The sequence below is a fragment of the Hyperoodon ampullatus genome (genome assembly GCF_949752795.1).
Source record: "Hyperoodon ampullatus genome assembly, chromosome: 3".
Lineage (NCBI taxonomy): Eukaryota > Metazoa > Chordata > Mammalia > Artiodactyla > Ziphiidae > Hyperoodon > Hyperoodon ampullatus.
The window spans coordinates 102,461,196-102,478,465 of NC_136916.1; the positions used below are offsets into that span (position 1 = coordinate 102,461,196).

Here is a 17,270-nt window from a genome sequence, read left to right on the forward strand (position 1 = left end):
TATACAACTACCAGGTTTGATTTGAATTTCGCTAATATTCTCTCCTGAGATATGGGGTCAACCTCAGCCATCAGTAAACTAGAATCCGAACCTGATTCAATATTTAGTTATGTGAAATTAAGACTCTGAAACTTCCTGTTACAGGCACAGCAAGCAAATACCAAACATAGGGAATGATAATGAGTGGGACAAAGGAAATGATCCCTCAGACTTTCTGGGATTCACAAAGGAGATCAAGTCAGCAACTTCCAAGCATTCCCTGGGGATATGGAATGGCTGGCCCAGCACAACTCTTCCTCCTACTAGGGCCACTTCCTTAAGTGCTTTAATCTGCTTGACATCACACTGCAGACATATGCTAAGCGACAGACAGATACGAACACATGGCTGGGAGGATGCCCAACAAACTAATTCGCATTGTGCGCAGGAAACAATTTTTCAAAGCCTTCTTATAAACAGTAAAAGTCTAAATACTCTTATCTTCTTGCCTGCTTTCCAAATAAAACCATCATTTTCTCCAATCAAATCCTTTTCCCAAATGCATTTGTGGTATTTTTTTTTTTTAAATAGGAATTGAATTCTATTAAAAATGGAGTTCAAGGCTTTCGTCCCCAGGATAAACTCAAGGCCCAGTGGCAGGTGCAAGGTGCAGATGCTGTCTAGGTAAATATGTCAACAAAAGCAGAGTATTTACTTCAGCACATGAGAAAACCGAGTATCAGTCTCAAATAACCAGTTCAGTAGAATCAAAGAGATATACCTGTAGGTTTTCAATTTCTTCTTTGTGCTCCCTCTTCAAGTGTAAAATAGCAGCTTGGTATTCTGTAAGATCACAAAAGAAGCCAATTACAAAGAAGCATAAAATTATGCACAAAATTCAAGTGAATATTTCCAAGATTCCAGAGGCCCTCCTACAAGTCAACTGAGTAAATAAATACCATAGTTTGACATTAACCTGATAAGAGATGATGAAAACGGGGGCAAAACAGAGCAAGAAGCTCAGAATAGAAGGGAGATTTACTCCGATTTAGCAAATCCTGAATTATGAGACGTCCCAAATTAAGCAGATCGGATAGGGTTAAGAAAAAAAAAGGTATAATAAGTGTTCCAAATAAAGACAGGGCCCCGTGTTTGTCTTTAAGGAGGAGTTAAAGCCCCACAAAGAACAAATACAGTCATGTTAAGAGCAGACACAGAGGAAATAAAAGAAAACTTCTCTACGTGAGATTACAGAACTCTATTTTTAACTGTTTCCAAAAAAAAAAAAAAAAGAAAGAAAGAAATCTCCATTTGAATAAGCAAGCACCCAGGGCTGATTTTAATCTTTAGATCACTTCAGAAAGTCAAGACCATTTGTCACGTGGATGAGAGACTCTAGGGTGAGTTGAGGTTGAAAGGAGGACAAAAATAAATTTCTGGTCCAATTTTCGTCTGAGTCTAATAATGTTTATTCCAACAATAAGTCGTAAGTGTACACAGGAACTTCTGCCAACCACTAAAACTACCATCCCGCTGGCAAAGCATGAAGCACCCGGGACGACTTTATTTCCAGCAGGACAACTAAGAATGTGGGGTCGGTCACAGCACTATACAGGCTGCAGAGAACCACAAATCAAAATGCTAGAAGAAAAAGTTGCTGTGGGATAAGTCACTTTTTTTTTTTTTTTTTAAACACAAATGTGTTTGGGGCTGTGATTATGAGTAAGAAAGAAGTCATTTAGATGTCATTTAAAAATGTATGAGAAGGCATGCTATTTCTTCAGATGGATTCCAGGAATTCAGGCATGAAAGTTTAGCTTTCAATTCAAAAGCCGATGACACACTACTATATATAAAATAGATAACTAATAAGAACCTACTGTATAGCACAGAGAACTTGTCTCAATACTCTGTAATGGCCTATATGGGAAAAGAATCTAAAAAAGAGTGGATATATGTATATGTATAACTGATTCACTTTGCTGTACAGCAGAAACACAACCCTGTAAATCAACTATATTCCAATAATTTTTTTTTAAAAAAGTGGATGAGGAAAATCTCTGGGAAAGCTGTGAGAGAGAGAGGAGTGTTGCTGTTGATAACTATGACTAACCACACCACTACTCTGATAGGAAATGTGTTCCACTGAACTATGACCCCTCAGCAAGTTCTGTGGGCTCTACATCCAAACCCTACCTTCAATCAAACCACTTCTCACCAACCCCACAACCACCACTATGGTCCAAACCACCACCATCTTTTCCCTGGACCACCGCGGTAATATGCTTTCATTCCCACCACCACCATTAACTCATTCTCCTCACCAAAGCCTGAATGATCTATTAAAGGCATGAATTGGACCATGTCTCATTCCTGGCTTTCCACTTGGAGTAAAATCAAAACTCCCTGTGGCAGTCCATAAGGCCTTTCATGACCTTACACCTGCATACCTTCTACATGCCACCTTCCCCTCTCATTACATGCCAGGCTCATTGGCTTTCTTGCTATTCCTTGTTTTCTACCTCAAAATCTTTACTAATATTGGGGACAATAATGATGGATTGCATTTACTGAGCACTTACTATATATCAGGGCTTATCTAAGTATTTCATATATATTAACTCATTTTGTCCCCACAATAACCCTATGATGTAGGTACATTATCCCCATTACAGATGAAGAAACTGATGCATGGAGAAGCAGCTTATCCAAAGAAGCTGAATAAGCTGCAGAGCTAAAATCATGCATAATTCAATGGGTGAATGTATAAATAAACTGTGGTATATCCATAGAATGCAATACTCCTCAGCAATAATAAGGAATGAACTACTGATACATCAACAAAGATGAATATCAAAGGCATTATGCAGAGTGAAGGAAGTCAGTCTCAGAAGGTTAACTATTGTTTAATTTCATTTATATAACATTCTGGAAAAGGCAAAACCATAGGGATGAAGAACAGATCAGAGAAGCAGTGGCCAGAAGTTAGAGATGGGGGGAAGGTTTGACTACAAAGGGGCAGCATACAAAGGAATTTTGAAGGTGATGTAACTATTCTCCGTCCAGATTATGGTGGTGGTTACATGAATCTATACATTGGGTTAAAACTCGGAATCAGAATTTTCATACCAAAAAGAAAAAAGTTAACTCTATAGTATGTTAATTTTAAAATATTACAAGTATTTAACTTTTCAATGTTTTCCCTAAGAGATTCAGCATAACACAAGAATACCTGTTACTACCACTTCTATTCACTGTTTTCCTAAGGGCACTAGCAGATGCAGTAGGACAAGAAAAAAAAGAGAAACACATGTGCATACACACATATTTTTATATATAATAAAGGAAAAAATAAAGCCATTATTCACTATGATTGTGTATTTAGAAAATTCCAAAAGATTCTGCAGATAAAATGTTAGAATTAATATGTGAGTTTAGTAGAGTTGCTGGATATTAAATCAGTATACAACAATCCTGATATTAGCAACAGTTTAACAAAGAACACTTGACACAGTACCTCTAAAAGCATAAAGTGCTTAGAACTTTACCAAAAATATGTAAGACTTCATATGAGAAAATAGAAACACTATATTGAAATATATTACCAAGAAAGACACAGAAAGTGAGCAAGCCATGTTTTTGATAACTCAATATTGTAAAGATGTTTATTTTTTCCAAATTGATCTACAGATTCAATGCAATCCCATTCAACATTTCTAAGGGTTTTTGTTTTGTTCAAACTTAAGGAGCTCATTCTAAAATGCTTATTGAAGCACAAACGTGCAAAAAGCCAGTAAGGGCCAAGAAACTCCAAGTAAATATCAAAGTAAGACAACTTGCCTTACCATCTAAAAAGAATTACCTTTCCATATCACAACCTAATTAAGGTGGTGTGGTACTAAAAGAGGAATAAGAGACAGACAAATAGACTAGAGAGCCCAGAAATATAACATAAATTTATGGTCACTAGATATGACAGAAGCAGCACAAAAGATCTTTCTTTAGAGTAAGAGTAGTCTTTTCAATAACTATTGGCTGGAAAAAGTGGATATTCACATGAAAACTGGATCCCAACTTTATACCATGTAATGAGCTAAACTGTAAAAAATGGAACTGTAAGTATTTTATAAGATAACATAGCATAATATGTTTATAGCTTCAGGGCAGGAAGGAATTTAGGATTCAAAAAAGCATCACATATAAAGGAAAAAAAACTAATAAACGACTATATTAAAATTAAGAACGTCTTTCCATCAAAATATGCCATAAAGAGAGAGAAAAGACAAGCCATGGAGTGGGAGAATATACTTGGAACAAATAAAGATCTAGTATAAATATATGTAAATAGCTCCTAAAAAACTATGGAAAATGAAAAATAGACAAAAATGTCAATAGACACTCTAAAAAGAGGACATACAAGTAACAGATGAATTGAATGGTGCTCATTCTCAATAGTAATCAGGAATCAAGCTGGACAAAACTGACTGCTGGTGAAGATGTGGAACAATGGAAACTCTCATACCCTTGTGGCAGGAGTGCAAAGTGGTACAATCACTATGGAAAATGTTTGACATTTTCTAATAAAATTGAAGATATTCATACCTCCTTACTCAACAATCCTAGCCCTAGGTACACAAATGAAAAAACTATACAAGGAAAGCAAATACTATTAACAAAAGTCAGGATAATGGTGGCATCCAGGAGAGGAGGAATTGAGTTGGGCTATGATGGAACAAGCGTGTTCACTGAAAAACTATCCTTTAACCTCTAGGCCTTCTGTACCATTTTCTTTATGTATACCTAAGATAAAAAGATAAGAAAAAAAGGTCACCCTGGTTATAATAATTTTCTCATATATCATATAAAGAATATCATATAGGCATAAGAGAGTCTCTAGATGGATCAAATAAGAATAAAACAATTTAGTAAGTGTGCGTCTTGTAAACATATTGAGTTCTAACCTATATGATGATCAATATTTAAACCTTAATCAATTCCAAGTCTCTACAAAGTAAACAAAGGAAGCTTAGCTAAACCAACCTTCCGGCAAAACTGATGCCCCTCGGGAATAACGTCTACAGCCTAAACAGAAATCACATAGAATATATTTGGAAATGATTCATTTTGTGTAAATTGTACCCGTAAGCGTGTGACAGATACAGTTATGACTAATCAACAGACTGATGAAGATCACTGCAAAGCTAACACCCAGGAAATCCTGATTCATCTCCTCCTCAAACAAGTATTTGTGCCAACAGTCCCAGTGTGACCGGTGGCAAGAAAACACACCTCCATTCTTGACAAGGATGACAAAATACAATCTCTGGGCAGCACACAGAAGGAGGAAGTTAACGCCCTCACTAGTGGAATGCTCACTTTAAGGGTTCATAAGAGAATGGTAAGAGAATATAAAGGTTACAGAATAACGAATCATAGTTGGTTGGTAGTTTTCAGTTGTGTCTTGTTCGTGGCCGTCCCCTCCTCCCTCCACATTTTTTGGGTTTGCAAATGCCTTGGAGTGGACCAAGGCAAATCCTCCCTGTCTCTTGGGGGTGAAGATGGGGAGGCAGAGGTCTCCACTCAACACGAAGGATGTTTTTGTTTCTTAAAAAGAGAACTTGGTAATTCCCTTGCAGTCCAGTGGTTAGGACTCCGTGCTTCCACGGTAGGGGCCACGGGTTCAATCCCTGGTCAGGGAACTAAGATACCGCATATCATGTTGCATGGCCAAAAAAAAGAGAGAGAGAGAGAGAGAACTCAACCCTGAAATTCAGTAGTTTGGGGATTCTATGAATGTGTGAAAAGGAGGAATAGAGATTTGGACTATCAGGGCTTGAAAAAGGCAGACTTCTTTGAAGCCTCATTAGCCCCAATGGAAACTAACAAATGGATTCAGATAATCTAGCCCACAAAAAAGAAGTCTGAAGAATGTCTTTTAAGAAAATACTATATAATATGGAAAGACAGAAAAAGGAAAAGGGATCCTGACTGACAGGATTCAACATTTTGGAGGAAAATAAGTAAGAACTTCCCTCCACAAAAATATAGTTCTTTCTAGTCAGGTACTTGATCTAAATGGTAGTGACCCTTTTTATTGTACAAACCTTTGTTTTTGATCAGCTCACAACAACAAAATGTCCTTTCTGCCAGATACCATTACAGGGTTGTGTTCTCCACCTCACCAAGGGCAAAGTTAAAGATGATCTGTCTAACGTGGGGGCATGTGGGAACCACTGCTGCAGTTTATCACTGACTGAATGAGCTTCTCTTAATTACTTAAGAGTATAGATAACGTTACTGAGTGCTGTTTCTCAGGAACTGTTGTAAGCACTTTACAGAGGTTAACTCATGCCATTTTCACATCACACAAGGTGGATCTTATATCAAGGCCCATTTTACAGACGGGGAGACTGAGGTGCACAGGTTGAACAACTTCCCCCCCAAACCACATACGAGTCAGTATCAATGATGTCATTCAAGCCCAAAGAACCTGTGCTATTGCCTCCACAGAGTTTTTGCTTGCTTGTTTCCTTTATTTGTGAGTTACTGCTGTTCTTATGGTTGGGTAAGCATCATCAGGTATAAACAAAACTCAAAATGCCTAAGAACTTTAAAGGTTGTTGGCTTTATCCAATTAGTAGAAGCACTTGTAAACTGGGAAATTTTTCCCTAACTCTTTAAAAGGGGCATGGGGTATTTTTAATCACAGGGAGGTTTGATAAGTCTGAGGTCAACATGAACAGTGTGAGTCATGATGGATGGTTCCAGCAAGTTATGTGACTATGATTTGTCCATCTTCTCCATGGAGACTTCCAGGCCTGTAGTCACCAGTTTGTGGTTAAATCTGGTTTTCATTTATACTCTCTCTTTACACACACATCCTATATATCCCAGTCCCTCCCTACCATACACACATGACACTGGCAAAACTAGATTATGCACACAGCTGGGGAATTAGAGAATTTCTGATTTCCCCCCAAAATGAAAACCGCAGCTCTATTCCTGCCCACGGACTCTAACGTGTGCACTGTGTGTGTCTCACATCAGCTTCACCCACTGCCTTATATTGTTCAGAAACACGTTCAAGTATGTACCTTCAGTTTTAAAGGACGCTTCCTCTGAATTATATTTGGAGACTACTCAGTGTTTCCAAAGTTTTGCATGCACACTAGTGAGGTCATTTTTTTTTGGTAATAGACAGCTGGACTTTAACAGCTGAATATTTATTTTATGTGCATTAGAAAAAAGTCAAACTAGCACATAAAACTCAAGCTATCATGAGTATTACTGCTATAAGACAGTGTTGATAAGACACTGCTATAAGATAGAGCTTAGTCCCTGGACTAGCAGCATCAGCATCACCTGGAACTTCTTAGAGATGCTAATTCTTAGGCCTACCCCAGATCTACTCATTAAGAAACTTGGAAGATGCTTTAACGAGCCCTCCAAGTGATGAGGCACACTAAAGTTTGAGAATCACTGCTTTAAGATAAGGTTAATTTTATTTAAGTAAAAACAAAGCAAAAAAATCAATTGGTTTAAAGAAGAAATTAAAAAATAATAAAAGTAGTGTAAGTATATGCCCCAAATTAAGGAGCTGGTGAGACAGGCTGAGACGTGGGACCCTTTGCTGCAGTGCTTGTACCTGGACAAACGTCTCCTCAAGCAACAGAATACAAAGAAACTATAAGTGACTAAAAATAACTGCATACATGCACAGTTGGGGCAAATTATGAACAAGATACCAAAAGACCAAAAACCCAGTGGCCACTTCTAAGGAGTCGGGAGCAAAAGCAGGGTATTGCACATGCACCCTGCACACAGCACCACCAAGGGGTGGGTAGACCACCAAGGCCACTCCTCCAGCCTGACCCACCAATCCACCCCTACTCTCACCCCATTTAAGGGCCAAGCTCATCCTCCCTCAGGGAGCAAGGGAATCTGTTACTTGTTTTCCCTCCCTCATGCTGCAGCAGAAGTCCCAGTAAAGCCTTGCCTGAGTTTCTCATCTGGCCTCTGATCAATTTCTATTGATAAAGGAGGCCAAGACCCCTGGTCAGTAACACTGGTACATAATAAATGACATTTCCGAAAACATGCCAGTTACTGACAGATGAATAAACACACAAACAAACTCATCCATGAATGAATGCAGGAACTTCCTCCAGCCATCTCTAACATTAATGAAAACTGCGCTGGTCATGGAAGGCAAAGTCATCACAGACCATTTGCTCCCATATCTAAGAAAAAAGTCACATGTGAGCCCTCATATTTAATAAGCAAAGTAGGCGGCCTGGTCTGGGTGCACAGTAGCTTCTCCACATCAGTTTCCTCACTGGATGCCCATCAACAACACACTTCACAGTAACTGTACCATCTGGAAAAGGGATGGCTGTCTTGGTACCCATCAGAAACAGCAGAAACCAAGAGAACAAAGTGGGGTGAAATCAAAGTCAGCAGCTGCCAGCCAGTCCGCACAACAATACAATGTCAATACAGCACCTGCTATCAGCGGGCCTTCAACAATCACACACGTGCTGGGAAACGTTTAATAAGGAGTCTAACTTCATTTTCTGATCTTTGCTGACAGCTTCTTAAGCTTCACCTCTACCTTTTCCCCTGTGCCCCACATCTGGGCAATCTGATTAGAAAGCCTTTGACACTAGCAAGAAATTCGAACACACAAGCCACTGCCCGCAAGCAGAATCCTCAGCCCAGCCCTAACCGTCTCCGCCCCGTGAACACCATAAAACCCCACGCCACTCTCCTACCCTTCCTCTCTCAAGGCATCTTCCAGCTAGCTTGAGAGGCCTGCCCTGCTCTCCTCTGAAGTTTCATTATGCTAGAGATAAACCTTCCGTGTGTGTGTGTGTGTGTGTGTGTGTGTGAGTGTGTGTGTGTGTGAGAGAGAGAGAGAGAGTGAGAGTGAGAGAGAGAGAGAGGGAGGATAGTCAATTTTGGCATCTGAATCAAATTTTGGGCAGAAGGTCCATCCTGCCTCTTCCAAAAGGATGAGGCCATGTAGAAGTTACGTAAATCAATGCATCTACGTACTACGTTGTTCTATATACGTATAGAAGGGAGATGACTAGTTCCCATATCAGAAAAATACAAGATTTGACACTAGAAGGGAGAAATCCCATGAACTTAGGAATTATCATATTTCAACATCTCTCCTTGTTCAAGAACATTTAGGATGTTTTCAGGCAGAAATATAAAAATGCCAATATTAAAAGATGGGAGAAAATCCCAATCCTTCAAGGCCACCAGGTTTGCTTGGTAGCTCTTTCATCCATGTGTTTAGTATCTCTATAAGCCCGGCACTGAACTAAGCACTGGGTATGAGAAAGTAAATGGCACACACTTCTAGCCTTAAAAAGCTTCTCAAGGCGTACATCTTTGAAATGTCTAAGAAGCTTCTGGCACTTATAACTTCGGTATTCGTGCATTAAGACTTTATTTTCTTAAACGACTTCATCTGAGTTCATTCAATTATTTTATATGTAGGTGTGGAAAATTAGGGCACCATTCGCAAATATGCATCCACTTCCACCTCCCCTTTCTGCTTGGGATGTAATAGAATACTTCCTATGGCTTTTGGCTTTGGCAAGCAGAATGTGAAATGACACAATGTAAGGAGCATTTACATTTGCTTGCACACAGTCTGGCTTGCTTCCTGCACTCCTGCTATTTCACAAGAGAAGCACTCCTGCTATTTCACAAGAGAAGGACATACCCTAGGCAGCTACTACTGACTCAGCCTGGGTCCCAGAGAGAGAGCTGTGCAGACCTAAACCCTCGCCAGAGTCGGCAGCCAAGCCCAGTCTATGCACAGCCTTAAAGAGGCCAGTCTAGCTTAGCTGAACCACACTGGACCTTTATACCCATGCAAATAAATGCCTATTATTGAAAACTACTGGATCTTAGCATGGTTTGTCACACAGCATTATTGCAGCAATAGCTGATAAACACATATGTTGCTTCCAGCCAAGTTTACTATTTAGAGGCTCATACCATTTTGGAAGCTTTAAATAACTGGAATGGAGTCTCCCCAACCCATATAGACAGAACAGGGCTTGGGGGAGAAGATAAATGGAGGGGGAAAAACACAACACATTTATACCCTTTAATACTCATAAAATGAGCTCAGAACAACAATTTGAGTCTCTTTGTCTTTGGGTGATGATGTAAAATATGTACAAAGGTCAGCGAATTCATGGCTATGTTTCTTTGACATTTACCTGGGTTCCCAAGGTAGGTATTCAGGACCCGGCAGCATTTAATGGACAGCTCGCCATGGGGGAAACCAGTCATTAAATCAAATTCTAGACGCCAACGCTTGGATAACCTGCCTTTTCACTTTGCCCTCTTCTCTTCCCCTTATTTTCTGTTCTGTTAAAACGGAGATACTAAGCCATTTTGAACTCCAGGAATACAAGCTCAGTAAACTTTATTTCTCCCTTTCTATCTTTGTAGTTTTATTTTTTTATTATTTTTTTATTCAGTTACACATATATACATTCTTTTTTTGAACTTTTTATTTTATATTGGAGTATAGCCAATTAACAATGTTGGGATAGTTTTGGGTGCACAGCAAAGTATACATGTATCCATTCTCCCCCAAACTCCCTTCCCATCCAGGCTGCCACATAACATTGAGCAGAGTTCCCTGTGTTATACAGTAGGTCCTTGTTGGTTATCCATTTTAAATCTATCTTTGTAGTTTTGAAAGCTACAAAACAAATCTACAGAGGCACACAACTTGTCAGTATAAAATTTAGGCTGCAACTGAAAGTACCCAATGCCTGCCACTAGGTGGCAGTCATTATAGTTCATATTGAAACTCGAAACTTGCTACCAAGTGGCACAGTAATAATGCCTTAAAGATTTGGAGGCGGGGGCGGGGGGGGCAGGGAGGAGGAGGATGGGCCAAAGCTGTGAAATGAACATTTTTTCTTTGCTATGAAAGATGGACTAGTATGGCTATGGTAGCTATATGAGAAAAATTAGAACAAGTAAGGGGCATTTCCAACCAGGTTTCCAAAAAAGTTGTGACCCAACAGACTTCAGTTGTTATAGGTTCACATTTTTTAGTTCCCTCCTTAACCTGCATAGCAATGACATTCTAAAGTAAAAAGCAAGAAAGTTAAGAGTCACAGGTGAGTACTAAAACAGTATAACATCTTGGAGAAACAAGAAATGGACTAGAGCAGCAAAGTGGTGCTCTGGGCCTGAAGTTCTGGGTCTGCTGAGCCCCAGCTCCAGAGGCGGGCAGGATGGCCTGGAGTTAGGTGACTGCAGAGCAGCAGGGCTAACAGGGCTCTCTGTGGAGCAGGAACACAGTGCTAGGCTAGGCTTGCTGCTTAGAAAAAGGGACCAGGTGGGGTTCCTGGATGGTAAAAGGAACCTAGAAGTAGTTGCTGTCGACTGCTGCCTGGGGGCTTAAACGGGAGGCTATAGGCAGGGATTGAGACCAGACTCCAAGCCCTGTCCATCCCTGTCCCCAGTGACTAGAGCTTCAAGTCCCTATCACCACCTTGGGCTGGGAACCCCAAAACACCATTGTTGGACCAACTTCTGGTCCGGGAGTCTTGTAAGGACCAGGTGAGCCACGTGTAAAACAGACAAGTGTAAAGAGGAAGGGAAAATTTCCTTTTAGAAAAGCATCCTATATACCATGAGCCTTCAAACGAAACTTCCAACACATATGAAGAAACCCTAAATATCAAGACAGGCAACAAAATCAACAATTTGAAGGGAAAATTATACAAATTTTAAATGTTAAACATTTAAAATATTTTAGTAATGTTTAAAATCCTTACCAAGATGAAAGGGTAACAACCATTATAAACAATAATAGCATAGTAAGAAAAAATATATAAAAAGAAGTAACAATAGGTAACTACAAATTTAGAAATAACAGAAATGTAAAATATAGTCATTGAAAAGTTTAAGAGCTGGATAAACCCCGGCACAGTCAAGAATTTGTGAATAAAAGATAATACTAAATAATTAACTAAAAATGCAGCATGAAACAAAAAAAGGATAATAAGAAAGAATTGCAATTAAGAAACTCTGGTCCTGATTAATATATAACAAGGTAGACCATAAAACAGTACAGAAAAGAAAGTGTGTAAATAGAGACATGCACATATGGAAACTAAATGTGAGAACTGTGGGTGTACTGAAATTTGTGAGGGAAGGATAGACTATTTCTAAATCCAAATTTAAGAAAAATATTTATCTTTTAAACCATACATAAGAATCAATTCCAGTGGATTGAAAATCTAAATGTGAAAAGCATGACAGAAAACACTTTGGAAGAACAGAGTATCTTTATGACATTGAAATTCAAAAAGATTTCTTAAGCAAGACTTTTTTTAAAAAAAGGAAAACATGTTTTAAATTCAGTTTCACTAAAATTACCAAAACTATGTATGTTAAAAGATGCCCCTAGAAAGTGATAAGCCACACACATGGAGAAGACATTTGCAAAACATAAGAAGTACAAAAGATTAGCATCCAGGATAAACAAGTACTAGAAAGAAATGAGAAAAGCAACAAATAGAAAAATGGGCAAATGGATAGTACATTCATGGAAGAAGAACTCCAAATGACTTTTTATAAACATATAAACAGACACACAATCTCACCTGTTCTCAGGACAATGCAAATTAAAACTACAATGGGATGCCATTTCACACCTAACAAACTCGAAAATATTAAAAAGTCTGCTAATACTAACTACTGGTGAACAAGAATGAGAATTCCACACTGCTGATGGAAGTATTAACTGTTACAATCACTTGAAAATTCATTTTGACAACATCTACTAAATTGAAAGTTACACAATAAATAAAATAAATAAAACCAGAAATTCTACTCCAAAATTTAACCCAAATGGGGTGTTTACCATGAACACAAATGTTTAAAAGAACACTTGAGGAAGCACCATTTTTAGTAGTGAAAAATAGAAATAAATTTCCATCACAGCAGTACCGATAAACAAATATTGAGTGATATATACACTCAAAGTAATACTATGCAGACATTAAAATGAATGACCTGGAGCTATACATACCAACACAGATTAATCTAGCAAATATAATTTTGAGAGAAAAAGTTGCCAAAAAATACACACAGTTGGATGCCACTTTTAGACTTTTAAAACACATAATTGTATTATACATTATTTAGGGATTTTATTCCTAAGTATAAAGAAGTACATGGGATTAATAAACAGTTTTACATAAGGGGAAGGTAGAAGGCACACAGGAGGCTGCAAATGTATTTCTAATGTTTTATTTCTTAACAGAGGTGTTGGGTATGATCATGATCTTGAATGTAACTAACATCTTAGCCTTGAAATACATAAAGCAAAAACTGACAAAATAAGTTAAATGGTAGGAGATAAGTAATACCCCTCTATTAGAAATTGTAGATAAGCAAATAAAAACATAGTGACTGACACAAGTAACAACCTTGACTATCTATGTCCCAGAACCCAACAAAAACAACACATCCCCTTTTCAGACACATGATATATTTGCAAAAACTGATGATTCATAGAGAAAATCTCTCAAAAAATTTCAAAGTAATATTATTATACAGACCATGTTCACTTTCTATAATACAATTTAATTAAAATCAATAAGAGGATAGACTAAAAAGTAAACCTAAAATTAGCAAATCTAATTAACCAACTTGTGAAAATAAACCAGGTAACTAAGCAGGGTTTATTCTAAGAATGCAAGAATTATATATCATCTGAAAATTTATCTGTGATATCTAACACACTAATACACTAAAGGAGAAAAACCATCATATCTCAAAATCTCAAAATCTCAAAATGATACAGAATGACACAGAAAAGTATCATGATAAAGCTCAACAGTCATCCTTGATTTTAAAAAGAGAAAGAAAAAAACTCTGAGCTAATTTAGAATAGAAGGAAATCAAATTCAGGACATCAAGAATTTTCCAGCACACTTCATATGTAATAGTGAAACTTCAGGAAGCAAGATTAAGAATATCCATGGCCACTCACATTTTCCTGCATGTACTACAGGTCTGGGGCTATGCAGTTAGAAGAGAATGAGACATAAAAACTGGAAAGGAACAGACAATACTAGTATTATTTTTAATGATATGACTGTCAAAGTTTATATGGTAATACCATTTGTACCGGGTTTAGAAAACCCATGCTATACACTGTCTAGGAATACACAGATGACACCATTCACAAGTGACCTTCCTGTAGTTGTGCATGGTGGTCAGCCCCACAAAAACCTTGGGAGAGTGGCTGGGGAGATGGGCAGAGAAATTGGATTAAGGGGGGTTACAAAAGCGGTCTCAACCCTGGCTTCACAAGTCTGAAGAAAATATGGCAAAATGTTTAAGTATAGATGATTAATATACAAGAGCTCATTCTACTTCCCTATTTTTCTATTCGTTCAAAATTATGCAGGATTCTCTTCTACAAAAGATAATGGATGTGTTCAAAAATCTCATATATATATATATATATATGTACTTTTTTCTACATAAAACTTGGTTTAAAGTCAGTGAGAAAAATTGCCTACCTCAAACAGAATGCATAACCAAAGTCCTAGTAAAAATACATTCCTCATGGGGCATGTACAAGCATTAGATGATTTGACTGAAAACTTTGGGTGAAGTTCTCCAGGCTTTAGTTTGTTCGCCAATAGGTTCTCCACTCTGTAACTGACAGAGCCCTTTAAGGCCAACAAAAGGAAACTCAGGAGAAGGGGAGGTGAAGGTCAGTCTCTGGAGAGGCAGGTGAAAGCCAGCCAGCTTTAACTTGACTGAAAGTGGAATTTTCTAGTAAACCAGGCCAGACAAGTACCCAAGAGGGCAGGGCACCTGCCCAGGTTTCTAAGGACAACAGGACACTTGTGTCTCCCACATGGTGGAAAAGTACTCCAAAATACAACATACTACACCTGCCACTGGGCTTAAGTGCCTTAAGTATAAGGTCTTGATTTGCATTGCTTCTACCAGTCAGAATTTAAGAACTGCTTTTTCATGTCTGTATCTATTTTCAAGTCTCTCTCAATTCTAACACCAAAGATGAGAAAACCTATTAGACATATAGGAAAAACAACAAAATAAGAGTTTGGGATGGAAACTGAGTGGCAGCTTCTCTGCAGGAATATGGTAAGAAGCAAGGTCACAGTGAGACCCAGCCCAGAAAAACTGGACAGCGCGACAGCGCGACAGCCCTAGAGTCTAGCCCATACCTCCACAGGGTTGCCAGATTTAGAAAATAAAAATGCAAGATGCTCAGTTAAAAGTGAACTTCAGATAAACAGATCATTTTTTAGTGTCAGTGTGTCTCATGAAATATTTGGTACTTATACTAAATAGTTATTGTTTATCTGAAGGTCACATTTAACTGGACATCCTATATTTTATCTGGCAACCCTAGTCAGGATCTTTCGGCCCTCTTAAGGGGAACTGTACACAACAGGCCAGGAATTTCTAAAAATTGGAGACTACGTGTACACACAGGTAGAAAGAGAGTCACACTAGCATCTTTTAGCTAGCCAGAAACACTGGTTCTAGACATTTCAGTCTGGCTTGCCTTCTTTAAAATCTCCTGAATTTTGTTGTTTTAGTTTTACAATGGAAGTGTGAGTTTTGTTTTCTTCCCAAGTAATCTGATCTTTTCAAATGATTTTTCACTGAAAGTTACAAGAAAATCAATTACCTGCTTTTCAAAGTGAACACAATGAACAGTGACACCAAATGAAGTGGACACAACACACACAACGCTAATGCACACATTACCTACCTTCCCTTCTTGTAGAGAGTGAGGAATACCATTGGTAAGAGCATATGAAGACAAGCACACACTGATTCACAGGCAAAACACAGTTGCCCCTCAAACACACACTTCTGAAAAAGCAGTCACACCCAGCTGACTACCTCTGATCTTGCTACAGTGTTACTACAGTCAAAAATCAGCCAAGATAAAGCAAAGACACAACCAGCTCGCTTGTGAAAGCCAAACTTCTACATCAGCCAACCAACTTAACCCTTCCCGATAAAGTCTCTAGTCGATGGTTCTCAGCCTCGCCTACATGTTACAAGCACCTGCGGAGGCTTCAAAACTACTGAAGCATAGATCTCAGCCCAGAGGTAGATTTAATTGGTATAAGATGCATGTTAGGCACTGGAATTTTTAACAGCTTTCCAGTTGATTCTGATAGACAGCCAAGGCTGAGAACCACGGCTACTGTTAGCATGATCCTCAAACAATGATGTCTGGTGAGGCTAGAAGGTGATGCCTATATCTAGACTGTAAAAAGCATGCCCCTCCATCTGCTGCTAACTCCAAGTTCTCCTCCATCCAAGCTGATGCACCGAGAGCCAATGCACAAGACTTGGGCTCTTCCTTGCCCTCCTGTAGTTCCCCTGAAATTTTAGCATCCAGAAATAATGTTCAAAGGGCAAGATTATATAGAAGAGACTGCAGATGGAAATAAAAATGGCAAGATCTTCTGGTCAATCCCATTTTACTGGTAAACCCCAAAGTAACCTGCCAGATTATCATTCTAGAAATGCACCATCTGGGCAGCATGCAAAGGATATCAGCTCAATTCACAGAAATGTGCAGTTTTTTAATTGAAGTATAGTTGATTTATAATACTGTGTCAGTTTCAGGTGTACAGCAAAGTCATTCAGTTGTATAAACATATACACACATATTTTTTCAGATTATATATATACACACACATATATCTTCAGATTATTTTCCATTATAGGCTATTACAAGATATTGAATATAGTTCCCTGTGCTATACAGTAAATCCTTGTTGCTTATCTATTTTATGTATAGTAGTTTGTATCTTTACTCCCATACTCCTAATTTATCCCTTCCCCTTTCCCCCTTTGGCAACCATGAGTTTGTTTTCTATGTCTGAGTCTGTTTCTGTTTTGTATGTACATTCATTTGTATTATTTTTAGATTCCACATATAAGTGATATCATATAACATTAGTCTTTCTCTGTCTGACTTATTTCACTTAGTATGATATTCTCTAGGTCCATCCATGTTGCTGCAAATGGTATCATTTCATTCCTTTTTATGGCTGAGTAATATTCCATTATATATATACACCACATCTTCTTAAACCAATTATCTGTTTATGGACACTTGGGTCGTTTCCATGTCTTGGCTACTGTATTGTAAATAGTGCTGCTATGAACACTGGAGTACATGTATCTTTTCAAATTAGAGTTTTCATCTTCTTTGGATATATGCCCAG

General features: G+C 38.3%; 1 protein-coding gene across 1 annotated transcript in view; it reads right to left on the reverse strand.

Moving 5' to 3' along the window:
* The window catches only part of FMN1 (formin 1), a gene marked incomplete at its 5' end in the record, with an annotated part of 398,703 nt that overhangs the window by 247,878 nt on the left and 133,555 nt on the right, over positions 1-17,270 (reverse strand). Inside the window, one exon of the mRNA XM_079698811.1 lies at positions 761-822. Within this exon, the coding sequence (XP_079554937.1) occupies positions 761-822 (62 nt within the window). The remainder of the gene's footprint in view (positions 1-760; positions 823-17,270) is intronic.